The 24997-nt window shown below is 34.1% G+C and overlaps 1 protein-coding gene across 1 annotated transcript; it reads left to right on the top strand.

Annotated features, from left to right (window-relative positions):
• Positions 1–3176: 3176 nt before the first annotated feature.
• LOC113554515 (basic proline-rich protein-like) lies at positions 3177–23207 on the top strand. Its single transcript, XM_026958397.1, has 6 exons — positions 3177–3658; positions 20608–21798; positions 21887–22029; positions 22094–22358; positions 22436–22607; positions 22831–23207. Exons 1-6 carry the CDS (start codon positions 3388–3390, stop codon positions 22844–22846), a joined length of 2058 nt encoding a protein of 685 aa, XP_026814198.1. The 5' UTR covers positions 3177–3387; the 3' UTR covers positions 22847–23207.
• The last annotated feature ends 1790 nt before the right edge of the window (positions 23208–24997 follow it).

The raw sequence follows: 24997 nt of genomic DNA, 5'->3' as shown, positions 1-24997 counted from the left end.
ATACAGGAAATAACGGAATGAAGAACCCTCCTGTTGAAGATACTTGTCAAGAGATTATTAATAATGTACATATTATACAACATTCTCTTTTCCTTTATTATCATTTTTTTTTATGATTCTTTTACTTTTAAATTAGTTTAGGCGTTCTTTTTTCATTATAGCAATATTTTTTTAAATGTATTTTATTAATTGTGTCAACAGACTTAATATTATTAGTTATTACAATAATACAATGTAAATTTTGTTTTAAAAAATGTATTATATCATTTTTAATCTGAACGTAGTTGGAAAATTCGAAATGTTACTTAATATTATATACTAAAATACTATCGATGATAGTATTACACGTGTGTAAATACATACATAATCTCGTAATATTATTAGTGTTTCTCTAAATTCTATAGAATAATAATAATAATATTGAAATTATATTTATAATTATCAACCTACATAACTAAGTAGGTACAATTTATAACAAAAGCTTAAATCAATAAATGACGTTACGATTTTCCACTCGTAAGTTATTCGTATACCAACGAAAAATGCGTACATTACTTCCGTGTCGAGTGTTCTACTATACTTGTACTGTTCACATATGTTCATTTATGTACATATATACCTACGAGGAAAGATTGAATTAGATTGTCCGTGCTCCGTCGCACTACGAGCATTTGCAGATGTGATTGACCGTAAGCCCCTTCGCGGACGGCGCGTGTATCGCATATGCCGAGGAGCCGGTTCTCATAATATTATTATATCTGACTCGTCGCATATTATTATAGTACTTATAGTATGTGTAGAATCCGCGTCTATAAACGTGACGTATTTAGCACACACGACCATCGTACGCGATTGTGGGTACAACACAATAATTTAATATATCATTATAGTCATACATACATCGGTGGGTAGGTACACACACACGAAAATCGACGATATACTCGTGTAGTACACAACCTATATAGGTATCATATTATGTATGTATATACGCGTGCGACGCCGTTTTGGAGGGCGACACACTCCGCGGGACGACGCGACGACGAGCACACAACACGCGGGTCGGGTCGTACGCGCGTATTATATTTTATATGTTATATTATTATTATTTATTATTATCGGATTTAATGACCGGCGCGCGACAGAAATATTAACGACCCCGCCGCGCCGCCTTGACGTCCCGGACGCAAATGACACTAATAACGACGCTGCGAGCTTCGGCGCAACTATATCGTATTAGAATATCGCAAGATATAATTTACGGGAAATTCGCCGAGCTCACACCCAATTTTTTATTAAATTATGCATTTATTCGAATATACTCTGAATTTAGTGGAAAAATGATGAGTATACTTTGAGACCGTATTTTCCAAGTCATTTTTTTGTACCATATAAGATTTGTAAATTGTTAAGCATATCATTTTTGTGCCTATCCGATTAAATCGAAATTCAAACGAGTAATTTCTGAGTTATTAAATTGTAAGTATCAAGATTTAAGGATAATAGTCCACGATCCACGTCGATAGGTTTAAAATATGATAATGTAATGATTTTAAAATTATATAGTAGGTAACTAATATTATTATTTTAATATATTTTTATAATTGGTAAAAAGTACCTATACGAGTATGATAAATAGGTATGCAAGACTAATGCCCGATTGCATAACAATTGATCAATTTTCTAGTTAATTTAAATTTAATAGACCAATCATTGGCCACTTAATCATGTTTATGAGACTATTAGCTCACTATGTTAATTAATTAAATGTTTTAGTGATTGAAGATCGTTCATGCGACCCGGCATAAATGTACACACGAATAATGAATATAATATGATATATTTATATAAAATCATTATTAAGAGCTATAGTTATATACATGTTTATCTAGAAAACTCGAGTAACTCTCCTTAAATATACAAAAAAAAATTAAAGTATTTGATATTTTGAAGATATTATGAAGTATGAACTTAAAAATTCTTAAAATTAAAAATTAAAAATTTTCCATAAAAGAGTTATGCTGTGTGAACACACATATGATATAATGTTATGCATTCCAAACTTTGAAATAATTATTTTTTTACGTCTAAAAATCATAAAAATGGAAAAATTATCGTAAAAATCAAAAATTTCAAAAAACAGTAAAATAAAATTTTACAGAAATTCTATGATGCATTTGGGAACAACAGATGAAACAAATTCGTACCAAAACAAAGATCGTGTTTTACGCGGCTACCTCGGAAAAAATAAAAAGAAGTGGAAAATCATAAAATCAATTATTGTAATTGTATTTCAATGTTTGTGACTTAGTGTTGTATATATATTTCAAATCCAACAAGACGGAAAACGGCAAAAAGACAGATTGACTTTGACTCGGGCAAAGCCGAGTAATAGTCACACCGTTAGTTATAAATTATAATTGAGGACGGGATTTCGATGCAATCTGCATTATTTTAATACCATGATTTTGAATCAGAGTAAAAAGTATTCATTTTGAATTTTTTCAATTTTAGAGCTTTTTATGGTTTTTACTTAAATAAGTAACTTTGTGAACTAATCAAATATTATTATTTTTTAATCGAAGTTTTTCGAACATAAAAATCGAGATCACGAATGGCGACGGCCAACGTCAAATATATACAAAAAGTATAATTTTATCAAATCACGTTAAATATACGTAAGAGACTTAAAATACCGCAGTCCTGCAAATATTTTATAAAATTTAATTATTAAAATTATTAAAAATAAGAGAATTTTAGAGATGTATTATATTGTGTTTTAAAGCATAAAATCATATTTTTAAGTTAAAAATGAATAATTCCCGACCATATTTATAAAAATATTATTCAAATTATTAATAATAAAAAAAAAAAAACTGCAAAAGCGGCTACAAGAGACGCATGATATCGGAACACGCGATCTCCGCGTCGTTTTTGTATAATACTCGGGTATACTCGTCTACATGATACATAAAATACGCGCTAAAATGCCGCTGTCCCGGTCAGCGCGGTCACGTAATTAGTACGCGCGCGGGGACCATACGGCGGCGGGAGAGACGGTGCCGAACGGCGGACAAGGTTTAGGTCACGGCCCGCGCGCAGGAGGGGCGGTTGGATTGGCCGCCGCCGCCGTGCGATATAAATATAAAAACGCATCCGCGACCGTGACACTGGACCACGTCGAATCGAATCGGTCGGTGTGCACATCACACACACACACACACACACACACATACACACACATATATACACAAGTCGTCCGGGACGCAAAACGTTTCGCCAAACACTCGACGGGCACGCGCACCTGCAGACGGACCGACCGACAGACGACAGCACACGCTAGCCGCACGGCAAATATATACACCACACCGGTACCGAGGCCGCGCCGAAATGATCGCTGGCCACAGACTGTGCCTGTTGACGCTCGCCGTCCTCCTGGTGGCCGTGCAGACCCTGCAGGCCGCCGCCCCGAAGCCCGACAGGGGGTCGGTCCGGTTCGCCGACAACCAGCACATCCCGGTCCGGCCGAAAGCCGTCGCCGAGCCGTCCAAGCCCAAGTCTTCGTCGCCGACCAAGACGAAAAAGCCATCGGCACCCGCGCAGGCGGACGCCAAGAAAAAGACGCCCGTCAAGCCATCCGTCGCCGCAGCGACCGCCAAGAGTGAGTATACACCTCAACGTCATCGTTATAATACTTATAATATACAACCGCGAATTGATATGATCAGTTGTTGATATTATTATTTCTGCAACTGCAGTGCATTAATGAAATACTATATGCCAACGACGTACTTACTTGTGCATACTTTGCTTTTAACGAAAAGACCGACCGTCATAATATTATGCGGTCAAAAGAAATTTTTTTTTCCCGTTCGAAACACTTGTTTGAGTTGTGCAGCCCGCAGGGACAATCGGTCGAGTAACTGTCCAAGACTCGTATAATACAAAATTAATAGTTAATTATATACGTTTAAACCATTTTCTTATAATATTACCAAAAGCTAGCCGATAAACTCTAAAGTTACGAAAATTCTAAGGCCCGCCGTAATCGACGTGTGGTTAATTACTTCGTATTTTAAAAACTGCGTCTGAACAGAGAAATATTCGTTAAACTACCTTCACGAGAAAATTTATATATTTCAAAATCTTTTTTGGCAGAAACATTTGTTTGCATCTTGCATCTATCCATTCTAGCCTATGTATAATATAATATAATATATGTAATAAGTACTGAATGAAAAGTACCAATAAACTTACTAATAAGTCTAATAAAACTTATATGTATATCAATGAATTCTACAATATATATATTATGCTTTACTTATATTATATAAACGAAATTAGTTAATCATCAATGATTTTAATGATCACTGATTCTATCATTTAATTTCCAATTAATTTACATAGAAACATATTCATTAAGTATACCATTAAATGGGATCTATCTATTGATAATAATAAGATTATAAGTAATCTATCAATCAAAAATAGAATCGACTTGAAGTACTGTTAACATCATCTTAAATTATATCTTATAAATAGTATTTTAACATAAAATAGGCAGTATAGAACAGTAATATCATGGATTTTTCAGCGATTTTCTTAAGCGTACGGAAAAACTAAAACTAATGAGGACTGTAGTATACATGAATTTTACAGGGCTTCGTTCAGAATCGTTTTTCAACTATGATTCATTTCATTGTATTATAATGAATTTAAATTTAATATTAGAAAAGAAATGTAACACATCCCATCTCCTTTTAGTCTTTGTTAAGAGTTACTTTTGTTAATTAATTGGATAAAACAATTTGATAATTCGAACGTTTGAGTAAAACGGTAAATACTAAAAAATAATAATAGTCCTGAAATTCGATTCAAAAACCGTATGTATGAAATAAATCGTCAATAATTATTACATAGCTGTTTTCGTTCCGCATAATCGAAATACATCGTTAGTTTACAGATATAATGCATTGCTGCATTTATTAATCCATACAATTTTATGTTTTAAAACAGGATTTTAAATTTACATATCAACTTCCTTTATAACACAATTTATTGTCGATCTACGTATGAATGATGTTATTACATACAATTTCATAAATAAGATATAATAATTATAAGATAATATTTCAAAAACTACATAATTGTTGTATATAGTTTTTACTTTTTAGCAGTCTTATCGTTCTATTTTAACACCCGTGAAATTATTTTTTTTTTGTTTATTATACTGTTTTCGAAATATGACAGATAGCTCCTCGTTTGCACATGCATATATTTTATTAATGCAAAAAAGTTTGAACATAATTACGATCAAACAAGGCCATTCGCTGACCGGACAACCAGTTTTATAACAGTCGTAAAAAATCCTAAATAACGGGTCGTTATGAAATCACTTTATGCTGTCATCGACATACATCCATAATCTAATAATATCCTTCATAAATTGTATTATATAGGTACTATTTCAAAAGGATGCGCGACTTTGAAGTGCTAAAAATCGTATGTACATAAAAAAATATAGGTACTTATATATAGATACAATTTTTAATTGGTCTTATTTACCTCCGGTCGTCCATCGTCTCGGATGACTAATCCATAAGCGTTTAGTAATTCATCGAGATGTCTCGTTACTTACATCTTCGACGAAGAAAAAATCCGTTCAACGGCAAAAAACCGCTTTTATTAAAAAAAAAAAAAAAAACTCGTATTGAAGATAAATATAATAAAAGAAAAAAAATTACAAAAAAATAATAATAATAGGTAGTGCGATTCGACGTAAACAAACGGTCAGCATCCGGCCGGTGGCAGTCGGCAATAATAATTCAAAACGGCGCAACAGGTTTCCCAGCACAGTTTTTCCAGCGCGCGTCATCTCGTCACCATATACATTGCCTTATACAGCTATATATCACGCGCCGTAAATATACGCGTAATACGTGTACACGCTATTCGGTCAGAGACAAGTTATTAATTTTTGCACTTGATTCGTACGGCAGACATATATTATAACGACGAGACGAATATAAAAGAATAATAAGACGTTTACGACGCGGAAAAAAAAATAATAAAATGAAATGTAAAAATTCTTTTAATATTATTATTATTATTTACTTCGGTTCCCATCGTATGCGTATATTACACGCTGTACACATATCCAGATCATTGGTCATGCAGTTGTCTGGCGGCCCCGCGATGATGTTTCACACATTACACGACACTCACACAAACGAGACGAGAATGTGTTATATTATTGTTACACACCGTGTGTATCGTCAGTGTATGCGTGTGCGTGATTGATGGTGAGAAGCCGTGCCGATACGTACGAGTGCCAAAACCGTGGCGTTAAAGTCTCTGCCAAACCGTATACCGATCTATACAAGCGTAAACACGCATTTTCGATGTTTATCTCAAAACCATTCGGATCACGTTTGAATTATCAAATTGTTTTTTTCTTTTATCTGTTTTTCAATAGTTATATAAATATGCTTGTTATACAAAAACAAAAAAAAAAAATAACGAAAATCGTTTGAATATAATATATTTATTCGAAATAATAATATTGATACTATATTATATATTATATTATGATGAAATACCATTTGTCATATTCCCACGGGAAACGTGCAGATGGGCCTGACGGTCTTCTGCAACAGTGAATTACGCCAGTATAATATAATATACACAATATATTTGTGATGTATGTGTGTGTGTGTGTGTGTGTGTGTGTGTGCCTATACTTGTACGCATGAATATATAATATACAAGGTATACCCGTGAACGGTGCCTACGTGTCTGTCGGTTTTAAACGCGTTTCTGACTATATATACATATTATAATTAATATGCGCAAACTCGAGGGTCTTACTGGTTTTCGGGATGATGGTGCGCGCGCTCATAATACGGTTTCGACCGTAGCGGCCGGTCGATTGCATAACTCGGGAGGAAGGACCCCTCCGACCGTCGCAGACGGCATACAACATCATCATCGCCGAGATCACATGCACCTGTTTTTTTTCTTTACTTTTCATCATTATCGCAATATTCTTGGTATTTCTATAATTATTACAATTTTTTGTTTGGGGGCCAAACACGTGTTTGTATATATATGTATATAAGCCTACGCCGGCGGTGCGGTCGTCGCTAACGGCGGATTTCCGCCAACTTCCGAACGAACTGTTTTTTTCGGCGGTTATTGATTTGTCAGGCACCAATACCCACGAACTCGAAATGTCCGGTTCCGTGGATATCGCTCGCGTTAAAGACGCTACACTATAGTTGGAAATTTTTTTTTAATACATACGCGTTAAATGGTTTCCGTTATGTATACGGTGATTTTTTTAAAAAATATTTTTCACACGACCGTCGTTAATTATATACACATTATCATAATATAAATATAAAAATATAGGTACTAACCTATACATGTACTATTACCTAACTCGGTCCGTTACAAGACTATAATTGGAATGATATACGTAAAACAATAACCCTCAAAATCCGATCACTAGTAAGGAAGTATATAAAATAACATTATGTGTTCAGTGTTGTGCTTATTATATTGGTCTATGATATATACATAATGTAATATGAATACGGTATGTATAGTACTTATAGTAGTTTTTCGTACTCGGCCCTTAAAAACAACGAGAATTTTCCTACTTTTTTATTATATTCAACCCGTGATCAAAATATTGTACACATATAATAAGGCATATTTATAGGCACTACACATATTATCGACACTAATTTATTTGGCCAAACCTTATAAACTAGAAATGGTTACATTATTAATTCTGAATATTCAATTTTGAATGCCTATATAATTTGAAAACATATATTATGTTTTCTGATGTTAATAATACACGATACACAAAAATCGTATGTTTGACACGGTACACCATATTATCTGAATTGATTGCAATTAATTTTAATTTGAAGTCCGTGTAAAGTTGTTTGCATATTATACCAATTTACATAATCCGTTTGACCTATGCCTATATTATGTAAAGTGGAATTTTATATAAAACCAAATGGAGTTCTATTAATAAAACGCAGCACTGACAGTTGCATATTTGAAACGTCAAATACAGGTACCTATTTTAACAAGTAACAACAGCACAGCTAGTATAGGTATATAATAATATGACAACTAAAAATTCGATATTTTTTTTTAATCAGACATTATCATGTTTGCGAATCATTAAATGCGCGTGTACAAGATTATATAATAAACAAATATAAACCTTATAATAACAGCCTAAATCGTTAAACTAGTAGGTTTAACTGTTCAGTATGAAAGTTGGTTTTGGAAAGAAAAACATAATCAACCGTATTATTATAATTATATCCCACGCGCGTTTTTATTCTCGCTGCAGTTTGATTTCAAATTTATTGTAAACAGCAAATCACGGGTTTTTATGACACGCGTAATCTTGAATAAAAACATAAAAAAAACTTTTATTGTATAGGCTTATTATTTTCCCGACTGTGACATCCGTGGTGTCTGTTCCTACTGGCTGTTTATATTACTATACTTTGCGTTTTATAATAGAATATGCTTAGAAATCTGTTCTCATGTCGTTCTATACTTAAAACACGATATGCGGTTTTCACACATTTAAACGCCTCTCCAACGTGTGTCTCGTACTAAAAGGAATGAACGCCAACGAAAGGATTTATCGATCTACTTATACATCGTTAATATTATAATGAGAATCCGCAACGTGTAAACGCACATAATAATGTACGCACGATAGACGGCAGTCGCGTCGCGTTCTCATTATACGTTTTTTACAAATTCCAAAACCTATACACTTTCCGCGACATCGGCGCTGCGGGCTCTTCATTTTTACTGCAAACAATCCGTCGATGTATACAGAGTAGCGCGTACAACGCATGTAGATATGTAAAATCTAAAAATGGACTTTCCGCCACAAACCGCTTTTCCCACACAATAATAATGTAATAATATAACACTATGTTATGCCGGCGTGTTGCAGTCGGGTCGCGCTCGAAATCGATGTCGCGAAACTGCAATTGACACCTCGACGCCGGTCGACGATACGAGTACACTGTTCATTCGGTCGCGGAGGCGTAAATCTCTTTTACATGTATATTTTTTATACGTCTCTTGTATTATTATTATTATTATTATTATTATTGGCATCAGTGCGTTGTGGCCTGCACAAATCGACCGCGATGGTCCGTTTTTTATTTATGGCTTCCGGCCCGGAATGTTGATCCTATTCTCGCAACGCCGTGCCATGGTACAATATATGCTGGGCGCATATTTAATCGCATCGAACTTTCCAAAACCATTAATATTATAAGCGGTCTTCTCGACCACAATAATACTAAAATATATAATATAATATACGCGCGTAGTCGACCGCGTTCTACGCTGGCACAGGCAGTACGTCATATTGCAGTAGTCTTCGTTGTCGTATGTGGGTACACATATAATAATTTATTTATACAACTGGTTCTGTATCAACTATAAAATGTTACCTATGTAGGCCGTTTTCTATGGACACACGTATACGCCATACAAATTAGCCGCCTATATATAAATACATTTAATAAATACATCCCCCATATAGACACGCGTATTAAACGATAATATGAATATACCTAATAATCATAGGAGTGTGTACGCGAATGAGTGTGGCTTGTTGTCTCTTCTGGAATCTCATAGAACCTGGAATTTGTTTTCTTAATAAAGCCAAATCACAAAAAGTTGTGATTATTCATTTTACAAAAAATTCATCACAATTCATCCAGTTCATATGCGCGAAGTCTTTTTCAAAACGTAGATTTATAGCTATATAACACTAATTTATAGCTACACCACGATCGAGGTGTTGTGGTCGCCGAAAACCTTTATTGAACAACAATCAGCTTATAAATGTAAATATTGACGGACGTTATTCATACATTTAAAATATCAACTTTGGTTAATAGAATACAAAGAGGAGGTCTATTTTATAACTTTATGTGCATAATGTTCTATATAAATTTACTTTTTAATTTTTATATCTTACGTGTAAGGTGTTTTTAGAAAAAATGAGTAAAATGTAATATTATTTATTAATTATTATAAACACAATCATTAGGCCTACATAATATGTTGTGTGTAATTTAAGTACTCGTTTTATATTAATATATTTTAATATTAAATTAATTTTTTCATAAATGTGTATGAAATAAGTAATTTTTACTACACTAGATTTATATAAAAAAAAATATTATATAAATTGGTTTTAGCTTTTTTCTGAATTAAAATAGGACGCACCAATCCAAGGTCTACTGCGCACGTTTATTATATGTATTTAATATATTTAATGTATATAAACTTAAATATATCGACTATCGATGCAGCAAAAACGGTTTTCCGAGACGTCTCGATTAATTTCACTGGTTTTCGTTCGGTCATCGTAAATAGTTGTACCCATACCGCGTCTACCTATTTATGTATACACAATATCAGTCAATGCGTACCATATACATATTATACAACAACAATAATAATTTCACACGCTAAACAATTATATGGACACGCGCGGATGGTATAATAATAATAATAATAATAATAATAATAATAATACGATAACGGACTGTCCGTCCGGGAGGCGGTGATGCTGCGTAAAATTAAAAAAAAAACAAACAAACAATAATATTACAACGGACCGCTGTTGCAGCTGCAGCTACTCGTTTGCGAGAAAATTCGCGACCAGCGCCAGACCAGTGTTTCGGAATAAATTCTCAGACCGACCACCGACTAGACTATACGCGATTACGTATGGTTTCGTACGAATCGCCGCCGGTCGCTTTATATTTGTTATTATTAGACGATACGAAGCAGAAACTACGTATATATATATATATATATATATATATATATATAATAATGATATAATCGTACTCGTATTACCCGTCTTCGCGTCGTCAATCGTACCATCATTGTTTCGTTATTATTGCTATTTCTGATGCTGTCGGGCGAAGACGCACATATCAGCTGCTTAAAAACATTGCAGAAACACAGCGAAAAGCACACCGTACTCCACGCCACGCTGCAAAAGTTTCGCGCGGTCAATTATTTTTTTTTTCGCCTTTTATTTTTTATTTTTCCACGACTGTGCATTTTCCCCGACATTTGATCAAATGAGCCCGTCGATCACATGACGTAAACTGCACGATCCGCACGATTGCACGATTAGAGTTGTGCCTATTATATGACACTGTTATAATCATTTAGAGAAAAGCATTTATTGAACATGTGTACCTAAAAATAAATGCATATTAGGTAAGTCCAAATAACTTAATCTAATCCCTGCACGGCTCATGCCACGAGCAGTTGTTGTTATGTATATAATTGAAGTAACCAGTAACATTATATAGCGAGCTTGAAATTGCCCAGAGACTATTACTTATAGTTCAATATTCCACTCTGCACCTACACCAGATAAAGATATTTAGTATCATATTTTTAACTAGCTGTCGTATTAGACATTAAAATATTGTTGACACTAGTTGATATTAATAAATTATTACCTAACCTACCCATTGGCCATTATTCATGAACCATCCATCCACCCACCACACCTCAAAAAAACTCATCTCGATTGCCCCCTTCGCCACGTCGCCGAGTGAAATTTTAACATTATTACAGTCTACAGAACTCGATTATTGTCTTCTTACCGCCTTTGAAATCGGTCGAATTGATCGCGCATGCGAAGACGTTTTTAATTTACAGATAGGACTTGGTGTGTAAACGCGTATCAGCAACCTCCGCCCGTCTCGCCACGTACATAATATTACATCTAACGCCGTCGGCTTGTTTTGCTGGCGACGACTTATTCGCATTATTATATATTATTATTATTAGTAGTATTACTATTAAGCCGCACGTTCAAATCGCATTGGTTTATCATTCTATTTTTTACGCGCCACTCGTAAATCGTTGTTCGTCTTCGGTATTCCGACGTATTGAATGTTTATGCGTTACCGCGCGTCGGCCACATTACAATATTACCTTTATTATTTGTGTCTACAGTAAGTAGTAAGATATGTAGGTATACTGTTTAAATGGATAATATAAAACAACGATGCGCAGCAGCCGACCATTATTATTCTCGATGTGTGCATGTATATAAACAGATGGTTTCTGCGGCACAAAGACTTTTTGTTTCGTTCTAAATGACGGTCGAAGGTCGCAAATTTTTCTGATTCCTTTGGTAAGTGCCTACTCGTTGCGGAGACGGTTCAACGATTCGAACATATTATTCCTCGTTGCAGCGTACATGTTATGGTCGTTAGCCGACACTAAGTTAAATATATATAATATCCACCTTGGCCGGGATGTTAAATTGTTGTGAAAATGTGTTATCGGCGTAAATGACGCCTGCAGACGACTGTATTTTATAATATTAATGTATTATTATTTCTATCGGAGGCGCTTGGTCATCATCGAGTTGACGTTTGTCTCGTCACCCGAAAATTAATATCATCGTTAATCGCCTAAGGCGCGTATTACGATATTTTACGCGGTTATTACACGGAGTTGTCGAATTCGCGTTTCCGTTCGCCTCTACCGCGACGATTTTACGACCTCTGCACATCATAATCAGCACTATAAGTACTGTGTGTACTATAAGTACGCGTTTATGAAGTCCATCAAATTTCATCATCACGTGGTAGCTTTTATATTTTCGATTATATTAAGAGCGCGGGACTAATTCAATGTCACCGACAAAATTGGTTATTAAAATGCACTTTTTAAAAGTACTAAATATACATTAATTTATGCGCTTAAAATATACAAGTATGTATCTATTTTTTTTTACACAAGTATTTTATACAAGTTTTGCCCAGATTTAATATTCTTTGAAAAGTTCAATTAATTTAATGTGCCTTTAGAGTTATACTGTACTCTTAACATTTCATAAATGATAATATAAATATCAACCTATATTTTTAAATTTTTAAAACATAATTTCTAAAATAATTTAAAAATAAATAAACAATTTCCCAAATAAAATTCTTCTTCTTAAAATAATTTATTATGCAATATATAGATATTATAATTCAGCTTATCTAGCTATAAATCTAACAGCCCACAAAAAAAACATTCCCATCCCTAACTAATAATAAGTGTTAACACGTTTGTATTTTTCTAGTCAATCTATAATATTGATAATACTTGTCGGTATTATAATAGACAATTGCATATTCCCCGTTAAATATTGTCTGTTATAGCGATGTGTGTGCAAATGTTTTCCCGGGAACGCGAAACGGTTGGCAAATGCGTTCGAGCAGGCATTCCTCTGCCCGCTATACACAACATGCGGCCGGGTCTGATCGAATAATAATAATTATAAAAAACGAGCCCGTACGACCGCCGAACACAATCGAACGTTGTATGAACAACGTAATAACTAATAATAACAATAATAGCCGAAGACAATCTCTTAACGATCTGGACGACGGCATACCTATGTACTATATAGGTATAATATTATATTATTATTATAGTGTGCGACGCGACTCGTTCATTCCGGATTCCGTACACCGTTTCTGCGCTTGTAGAACATTGAGCCGGGTCGTGTTCGCACGGGCGGCGGCGGCAATAATGAGCAAGATAGAAATCTTGTCTCGTCCCCGCGCGACGCGATTGTATCGGTTCCAAAGGGGCCACCGGGTTAACCGCGTGTGCTGTAAATCTAATCGACCGCGATAATAATATTATATTTTAAGTGATGCCGTTTAACGAGGTTACAACTTACAATACGCGTGCATAGTATAAATATGTATATCATTATTGAATTGCGAAAAAAAAACCCTTACTAGAAATATATAGTCACAAGTAAAAGTTAATTTACCAATATGTACTTGCTTAACGATAATTAGGATCTGAATTTAAATGCCCTATAAACTATCGAACAATGCCTTTTGAACTCAATAATAATGTTTTTAAAAAAATTGTTTACCTTTTTTTGATAGGCACGCAGCAAGAGGGAAACGATGGTTTATATAACTATCGGTATTTATAACATTTCTTTATCCTAATTAAGGATAAAGAATACAAAAACATAATATCGATCTTAGACATGCAAAATATTTGATTACATTTAACGTACATGATTATTTATTTCCTTAATTTTTATTCTGCCATATAATTTATTTATTTATTTGTTTTTATTAAAAATGAACAGTAGTCCAAAGTACAAAATATAGGTTTGAACCAACGATATTTTTATAAGATTACAATATGACATATTAATTAGAAGATTACATTTGTAATAGTTACTGGAGTTAATAGAACGAACAAAACTATATAATGACAAGTTACTGATACTGCAATAATACATATATTATTAAATATGATAAAAAAATTATCTAGTGAGAATTACCAATAAATAAAAAAAATATTTATAAGTGAACAAAACATATTCTTTTTTTTGTCGGATATAAAAATAGTTGTTACTAGGGACATTATGAATTTTATTTTAAAATTAATTTCACCGAGTGTAGTGACTAAAACTCTCGATACCGTCTCGTTCCAATCTGCACCCGAGCGTGTCGTGTACGTTCTGTATAGACCGGTACTCATCAAGTCCCAAGTCCTGAGTACCGTGCATAATAATATATGATCGAGTTTATCATAATCATATTATTATTTTAATATGCTTTGCGTCCGCTCGAGTGTACCTCTTACTTCCTAGGTATATCCATGCAGAAATCTGAAGTGTTCGTGAGTACAGAAACCCCCAAATACGCACATGAGTATATATTATTATTATCTACTCATACGAATGATTTGGTATACGCGTCCTCCGTGAGAGTCTTATTGTGGTGATTTAATAGGCCAGAAAAGTATAACGACTTATAGTCATATATAGGAGTTAAAATTGACAAGACATAATATAGTACGAAACAATATAACTTCGTCAAATCTATTTACATATTTATAAAAGCTATGTTGCTGGGTATTTACTTTTGGGCGTAAATTAAATATTTTGTCATAAACAATTGTAAGACTATTAAGGCATAATATAATATAAAGATTACACAAGATATTACGAACAAGCGGCACGGTAAATAATTTAGCGGACTACATTACTATTCAAATTATTATCGAAGAATATTTTTTTCTGATATACATTAAAAAGAGAATTAACTCATACAATGTGGTTGGGGATAAAAGCTGAAAAAAGCAAAAAATGCTTGTTTTATCACAATATAACAACAGTCAATAATATATGTTTTCTTTTCAGCGAAAAAAAATTATTATTAAAAATTAGTGTTGACTATTGTGTTTAAGGAAAGTAGAAACATTTCTAACACCCTTCCCCCCCATATCTCACCAAACAAACATCCTGAGCCCACGCCTGAACTCGTATACATACCTCTTAATTGCCACTAGAGTCAATCGACTCACCGCGATCTCAATTTAGAAACCTGGGTCGATTCATCGACTCGTACTCGGCCGACAAATCGACACCCGCGGGATCTCTACTGTAGATCTACCGCACGCGCGTTTTGTATCAAAGCAATAATAAAATAAAACGCGCGGAAACCAATCCACATCTATCTACCTATTATAGTAGGTTCGACGTGTTCGAGACAGACAATATTTTCTACATGTGCACGGGCATAGACACAATATGACACATACTAATATGATATTGCACACATCGGACTTATCAATCAGTGTTATTGTATTGTATTACACGCACATATCTCTACCTACCTACCGTACGTTTAAAACGACAATCGCGCAAGTGAATCATGTTTTACCAATCCTACGTGTAGAAAATCACCGTCACGTGTCGCGTGGGTTTATTCGCACATTGTCATATAACACACTTTCTACTGTCGTACTCGGGCGCGCGTGTGAGTGTGTGTGCTCCGACAGATAAATAAGACAAGACGCGTATTGGCGCGCTACTGCGCCTATTTAGTATTTATTAATATATATATATATTTATATATCTAAAATAAGGATAGTCGACGCGACGGCGTTCGGTAACGGTATAACTAATCCGATTTTTTTTTTCCATCGTTTAGAAAGAAAAATGACGCGGTCTAAATTCGTACTCATTATTATTATGACGTTGTATGTATATAATATTAAAAATGCAGGGCACGTAGGCATATCATATACGACCTACACGGCCGCAGCTGTGTAGACACGTATTATAGTATATATACACGAATAGTTATCGAATCATATTATATATAGTATTATAATATATACGTGCGTGTATCTGAACTCTATTCCGAACGATCGCGGTAGACTACAACAGGCCGAGAATGAAAATTATAGACGTAGGTACCCGTGCCTATATACCTACATAATAGCCATATCCGAAACGACTTGACTGCACTGCGGCGGACCTCCGGTACGGCATAATATGAATTCGAGTTTTGGCGGTGTATATTATATTACATTGTACACACGAGTGTAGGTTTTATGAAAAATCTGTTAACGATTCTCCGAGGCGGTCTCTCATTCGCTCTCTCTCTCTTTCTCTCTCGCGCGCGCGCGTTGTACACATTATGGTGCCTTCCAGTTCGATTAGTGAATATACGTATTTCGCTTCGTGTGCAAGACATAAAACCGTAATTTATATTATATACGAGTAGACAAAATGCCCATCGTACGCTATAATATATATATATATATATTTATAGGTACTAGAAGGCACCTGCCTGTATAATAATGTTATATTATTTTTATATGGTCCGGGAACGTTGCCGCCGCCGCCGTTTGTGCGTCTCCCGCGCGTCCGCGGACTGCCGCAGCCAGCGACACGGGCGGTGGCGTATAACATAATATATTTTATGCTAAACAACCGCGTGTCTGCGTGTGTTTCGATGATAGTGCCTCTATAATAATATTAATAAAAGAAATGTATGCATACGGGCGCGCCGTCGGCCGATAAAATCACGGTAAAGCCGGGCTCACGGAATTTCGTTTTGTTTTTAAAATGTAAATCCGACGCGTCCCCGTTGCGGGAAACTCGCCATCGGTTGTGCATTATTCGTCTCGATCTACATAGATACACCCACCGTCGCTGCGTGCGGCTATATAGATGCATGTGCAGGCCGGTTTATCGTATTATAATAAATAATAATACATATTATATATTAAAATGACATACGTCTATATCATTGTTATTACCTAATAATATGTCTCCGGTTGTGTCGCGACTTCGCGTCAATCTCGGCGTACACATCACCATTGTATGCGATTAGAATCGAAGGAAAGGATTAAGAGTCCCACCACCGCAGCGCAGGTGCACTCTATCGTTTTCGTCACACGCGTGTAACTTGATAATATTTTGCATTCCACACCACAATACATGACAGTATCATATTAAAGGTTTGTACGAAAATAATACTCGAAACACATGCGTTGTCTGTCCATATACGAAGTGCATAGTAATATATGTATATATATAGTATTATACGTCTCGTATTTATGATAAATCAGTCTCGTAGGCCGTTAAACGCATTATTATTGCGACTGCCGTTAATACATTACGATATGCTAATGGATTTGAAATAAATTACACGCCGAAACGAGATTTACGTAATATACATACAATCAATTTTGGTCGGTTTGATAATAAATAATATAAACAACAAGATCCGACGGAGATTTCAAAAACAATATAACTACATATATACACACTATACGACCCGTGTGATATAATGCATAGATTACCTCTACGGTTTTATTTTTTACCGTTGTAATTACTATTTACTACTACATAATATTGTTTGCCCAGTAGCCTTTATTTATTACAAGTTACAACTACCACATTATTATTGTTAATATATTGTTTGTTACCGCTATACTCGATAGTACCTAACCACTCGGCTTTTCAATAATAATTAATAATGAAAATATTTATTCGTGTTACAAAAGACGCTTTCGTATAATATGCGGTTTGTCTAAATGTATTATGTCAATATATTATATAAAAATTAATGTTGACCTCCGGCTCAGCTTGCCGTTATTTTTGTACTGCATAGACCATAGATACCGGTTTGAACATTTCAAAGGGATTTTTTTACTTCATTATTAAACACTAGAACGGCCATTCTACGATCATTTGTGATTTCCCAAGTCACTCGATGTTTGCAACTCGGCGTGGAATAATGATTATTATTGTTATAACTCCAATGACCCTGTACTATGTTTCATTATTTATTCGATTTGAATCACTATTTAAACCTTTTTAATCTTTATTGCGCAGTATGAATAATTTCATATAAAATTTCCATTAAATATTTATTATATTTATCGCATTTAGCATAATGAATTACAAAGAGTAAATTCTGGAAATATAATTTTCATCCATAATATCGAAACTTAATAATTTTAACAAGCTGTCTGTTTTTCTTGTATTGCTTGCCAATGTTATATTTTATACTCACTTGTACAGGAGATAAACAGTATATACTATATTTACATTTAAGCCATTAAGGACAACTAAATAGGCAACTTAAATAACATATTTATGTTTTCATGCAGCAAAACTGGTATAAAAGATGTATAAATAATCATTTTTATAGATACCTATTTCATATATTTTGATAAATAAATCCCAACGTAAGCACGCATGCTTTAAGAGTTATGGTAATTACTAATTAAAAATTACTATAAATTCGCAATAACTCAGTTGATTTATTTACAATATACCCATATAAATTTTAGTTTTTAACAATAAATTTGCGTTTAATCTTTTTTTATTATACTTATTCACGTGAATAAACAATAATTGATATGATGTGTTAATGTTATAATCAATTCGATTTGATCTTAAATAACTAACGTCATTCCGTACTTTTCTTTACACAAAACTACCATAGGTAACAGTATAATCAAATAAAATTATATCATACAGCATTCTAATAACAATAAATTGTACGTCTATTAATAATTGATAGTAAATATATACTTTTGTGTGTATTTTTTGCAAGACCTCGTCAGTACAACGAACTTATCAGTTAGCGTTCATACACCAAATATATACTATTGTAAACGAGTCGTCACACTCAATTAACACACTTCAATAAATACCTACTCTGCCATATTAGGTCCATCCGTGGTATACTCAAGTATATGGTCCGAAAACGCGCGTATAAAGGCACCACTTATTGTGTGATCTGACAAATTTGTTTCAAGTTTCTGGTATAAGTGTACTTACGTGTACTTACGTGTACTTACGCATATATAATTATATAATGTATAGCAATTTCATGTTAACTCCGCGAGAACGCACGTAACAGGCGAGATTTAACATCGGAGTGTTTGAGTCAAAACAACCGATCGTCTTCGCGGAATATACGGTATATACCTAGTATATACATATAATTCCTTTTTATATGAAAACCAGTTCCTGCTGCTATATGTATACGGTGATTTGGTTTTTTCAGCTATTATTTTTATTTATTTATATGAATTTTTAGCTTGCATTACAACCACATTTGAATTTATATCCAAGACGATGGATAAATAAATAAACATGAAGAATTATCGAAAACCACTTATGTGTGAGATTTCAAGTGGTCAAGGTTCAATGTCCCTAGGCCGTTATAATAATGTGACAAAATGTCAACAGGATTTTCACAAAAACATATATATATATAATAATATATTGTCCAGTATACACCTATTCGGAAACAACACTAACACCAAAGAAAATACAAGATATCTTATAATAATAATCGAATATCGTGATAAAATAATAATAATAAAACGTGTATGAGAACGAAAACCGTGTTTATACATATATAATAAACCGTTAGCAAACAATGTACATCAGTATTTACAATTTTTTCTACACAACGGTATAACCTATTATTCTTTTCGGTTCTCGGCATCTCTGTCTAGTCCACAAAATTTAATAAATATTAAAATTTAAAATGTGTACCTAACACCTATATTATATAGTTCTAATTAAAGCAAATCGTTCATTGAGATATTATTATTGCTAAATAAATATGAAGATTTAGATAAAAAACATTATTTTTGATTAAATCTTGATTAAAAATTTGAACGAATAAAAACGTCTTCAAATGTGACAACGTGATACTCACTACTCAGATACGGTAACTGATTTATTACGGTCAATCCGCATTCGATGTTTTCCAAACGAGTTCGTTAACCGAAAAACAACCCGTGCACGGGACTGCAAAAACATGTATATAAATACTATATTATGTTAACCCGATGTCATTTTTCTAAGATTTGTTGTATTTAGTACATTGGAAATAAAATAAAATATAAATTATAGTGACGTTATTTTGCCGAATGTAAACCTGTTCCTAACGTATGGTCTGGCGTTTGTTGCAGACCGGTTGTATTGAACGGCAAATTGGCAGTAAACAAAATTAGGCTTAATGCCTTAATATATTTTTTGTATATTTATATATTACACATAGATACAGTTATATTCATTTAGATTCTGAATCCAAATGAGTTAACGTGTTTATGTGTTTATACTTTATGGTACAGATTTATTCTTATCTTCGAATAATTTATATGTTTATATACTATACATTTATATTTATTTCTTAAACGCTTTTAATTTTTCAGAATCTCCAAAACCAGTAGATGACAAATATAGAAGCGAGTTTGAAGAATATATGCGTCAACAAATTCAACAATGGCAAATTGCAGTTGTAAATGGTCAGCCAATATCACCACCTGCAGGATCACAACCTTCCGGACAACCACCATCTAGTGTGTGGATCCAGGTCCCAGCTAACGGATATTACCCTCCACCATCATACCCATACCCGCAATACCCACAACCATCTTACCCACCTCCGTCTTACCCACCACCATCTTACCCGCCACCTTCATATCCACCTCCATCTTATCCACAACCATCTTACCCACCGCCATCATATCCACCACCTGCATACCCTCAACCACCACAATATCCTCAACCGTCTCCATATCCTCCACCTTCACCATACCCACAACAACCATTGTATCCACCACAACCAGCACCAAGTCCAGTTTCTGAGGAGTCTGAATTATCTACCCCTGCGCCATCAGAAGGAAGCTCATCACAGCCAGAAACACCGGAAGCAGTAACTACTCAACCAGAATACCCATCCCCACCAGCATCAGGATATCCATCACCACCAGCACCAGAATATCCATCTCCGCCAGCACCAGAATACCCACCATCTACCTCAGTGCCAGAATACCCACCATCCACACCAGCACCAGAGTCTGGAACACCACCACCAGGAGTTTCTGAACCAGAACTCCCAGAAATCACTCAAGCTCCGGAGTATATCACTTCCAAACCAGAAAGCTCTACAGATCTTCCGGAAGTGATTCCGACATATCCGGAAACACAACAACCTGAGCAGCCAGGAGTACCTTTATATCCTGGTCAACCAGAAGAAGTACCGACTACTGTACAACCAGAAACTTCATCTGAAGTTTCTACTGATCAACCAGCCTATCCGGGAAAACCTAGTTCTGAAACGCCGGGGGAAGAACCAGAAGTCACTACCAGTGCAGGAACTACATATTCTCCTGATCCAGATGCTCCGTCACCAACTGGGCCACCGTCGACAGACGCGTTAAAAGCTCAATGTAAGGAACCGAGAGGACAATTCCCGAGTGAAAGTTCTTGCAACAAGTTCATAAACTGTTGGGATGAAACGGCAGTTGAACAGACGTGTCCCGCAGGATTGGTATTTAACCCAGAAAAACGATACTGTGACTATCCGGCAAATGTAGACTGTGGTTCTAGACCTATTACAGGTAAAAATTAAAAAAAAAAAAATTTATATTAAATATATTATATAACATGACTTATATAAGTTTTCAAATTTACTTTTTATTTTCTCAGTGGGAACTGAAAACGGCAATAATACTAAATGTCCAGATGGTTATGGAACGTACCGTAGTACGGAAAATTGCGGAGCTTTCTATGTTTGTGTAGCTGGATCTCCTGTAGATTTCGTTTGCCCCGGTGGAACAAACTACAACGACGTACGAATTTAAAAAATAAATAAATGATCAAACTTTAATATTTTTTTACTAAAATAATTTTTAGGATTTGAAAATTTGTGACTACCCATACCGCGTAGATTGCAAAGGATTGCCAAACAATCCTGAACCAATTGAAACGGCTACTGAAACCGAAATCAATACCACATACGCCCCCGAAATATCATCCACAACTCCATATGTTCCACTATCTTCAGCTGAATCTTCGCCAGCCACCGAAGTCGTGCCGACATCGTCGACGTCCACCACGATTGCCCCAGTCGCCGACCCAGTAGCCATTTACAATTACAACTTAAGGAAAATACCACCGAGTACGCATTCATAATATACGCCATTAAACAAATACAATAAAATTAATATTTACTTAATATTTACCTATATTCTATAGGCATGGTAAACACTGGAGTGCGTTGTAGTCACAAGAGTATTTACCGACTTACTCCAGATTGTTCTTCAGTGACCCTCTGCCGCAACGGATTTACTCACATTCTCAACTGTGCACATGCTACCAGCTATGATATAGGCAGCCAAAAGTGTTTGCCAAGTCAAAGGGCAAATTGGTAAGTTTTAAAAAAATTATAGTCATACATAATATACCAAGATCTGTATTTTATGAATTACATAGGTAGTTACTACCTGATACTATAATAATTATTCAAAATTAATATGTTTTAGATTTTTAATATAAAATCTATAAATTGAAATAAAATGCAAATCAAAAGTTTAAAAATAAATTAAATATATATTAATAAGGTGATATAATGTGTAAATTTATATTTTTAGCGGACGATCAGCCTAGAAACACAACAACCGATGAGAAGTAAATAGAAACTCAACAATTGAAAAAATAAACCCAAAAACAAACAAGAAATGAAGCTGTGTGTATTGTTCAATCAACATTATTATTAAGTTATTTATTATAAAATATGTATCGTAGTTCTCATTTCTAGTATAATTTTTTGTGCCCTTTTGGTATATTCTTTTTTCAACAATCTAAAACGACATGTCAACTTTTGATACGTACGATTAGCGGAGAAAGAAAATACTGAACACAAAAGTATAAGCATGTAATTTATATTTAATAATTTATTTCTTTTTAAATGTAATCGATATTATTCTAAAATAAATTGATCGCTAAAATATGAGTATTTAAAAAAATTTTTAATGTGTTATTTAATTGACTCAATCAATAACCCATATTTACACTAAAATAACATGTACATGTTGTACATAATTATTATTATATTGATTATTGATGTCCCGTTATGTTATAGATTAAATATTAAATTATTTAGCAAACAATAGCAATACCTATATGTACTTTACAAATTATTGTTAATGCTGTTCACTCAAATAATGTAAAATATTAATAGCCCAGTGTAGAGGAAAAGATATTGAGTATCCAATAATTCCAATATCCACTGTCGTGCAAAAACCTTAAACGACAATAGTTACTAGATATTAAATAGGTACCAGACTACCTCAACAATATCGATAATTCCAAAGAATTTGCACCTCCGTCCTCCCAATTACATTAATTGTTTATGGTGACCACAGCGTATGAAACGAAAGATACTTTAATCTTTTTACGTATTAAACAGCATAAGACTTTCGACGTCAGGAGGTAGGACAATCGGTCTAGGTGGATTGCAAAGCCAGGAATCGATTTACACTGGTTGGTGACAGACACCTGTCTAGGTGTCTGTTTAACTCATATCTAACTATTTAGTATTCAAAACAAGACCACCAAAATATCAATAGCGCCAACTTCGCAAACATCGTTAACACCCACCTAATCACAATACTAGATTTGTGATTACTAGAATTTCTTTCAAGTCATGTCTCCGACCTAGAGTACTCAATTATACCGAGTTACATAGGTAGCTGGTGAAAACATAAAATATAACAATATTTACGACACAGGCGTAAGGTGGACAAATTTTTTTTTTCGTAAGACGGAGACAACACATACATGTGCGACGTCCTCTTAACATTTAAATAAATATTTAAAATAAGCAAAATTTAACCTAAACGACATAATATTGATAGGACAGACGAAAATAACGTATAAATATTATAAGAAATATAAAGTAGCATAAAACATAAACAATTATTTAATTTATATCGATATAATATTTTTAATCAACGACAATAATTATTAATTTGAATATTTTTAAAATTTAGACGGCCCACTCGTTTTTGGGAGGGGCTATTTCCTGAACTGGAGGCTAAGCCCCCCTAATTACACCTATGATTTACGATCCGTAAAAATCTATATTATTTACTCCATAACAACCGAAGTTGATATATTATTCACACGGAACACAAATTTTGAAACGTAATGATAACAAAATTCCCGTAAAACGCACAGACACCAACTAGGCACAAGCATGTAATTAATGTTGCATTGTTTTCCCCGTTAAAAAAATACCGTACGATTTGCTGTCGTATGCTGTCCAACGATTCAATCATTCTATTTGTTGTATCCAGTATTCATACTTATAAATTATAAATTATAATATTAAACGTTTATAATAGAATGAACAATCAAAATAATCACGGAATACTGTCAGTTGTGTCACATAAGTTGAATACAAAATGTTTATAATTCTCTGCAGTTTAAAAAGTGTAAAAGCAAAACATACCTCTATCCGAAAAATGTCCACAAATGATTTATAAGTATACTAACATTATACTTTTAAACAATTTATTAGCTGTTTAATAATATATTTTTATATTAGTCACCGCTTACTAATAATATTTATTGTAGTAGTTAGATACATTTCTCCATAGTTGGGTTTCTTAAATCATGAATTCAGTTGCATACTCGCATACCTCTATATGACCAGATATGGACTATGGCGGGTTTTTGCAGTGTATAAATACTTCTTTGTTTGACTTTATTATACATTGAACAAAAACAGCATTGTCTGGAAGAAAAATATGATTG

This window comes from Rhopalosiphum maidis, chromosome 2 (assembly GCF_003676215.2).
Source record: "Rhopalosiphum maidis isolate BTI-1 chromosome 2, ASM367621v3, whole genome shotgun sequence".
Classification (NCBI taxonomy): Eukaryota; Metazoa; Arthropoda; class Insecta; order Hemiptera; family Aphididae; genus Rhopalosiphum; species Rhopalosiphum maidis.
The sequence above is the reverse complement of the archived record's forward strand: the minus strand, read 5'-3'. Positions and strand labels throughout refer to the sequence as shown.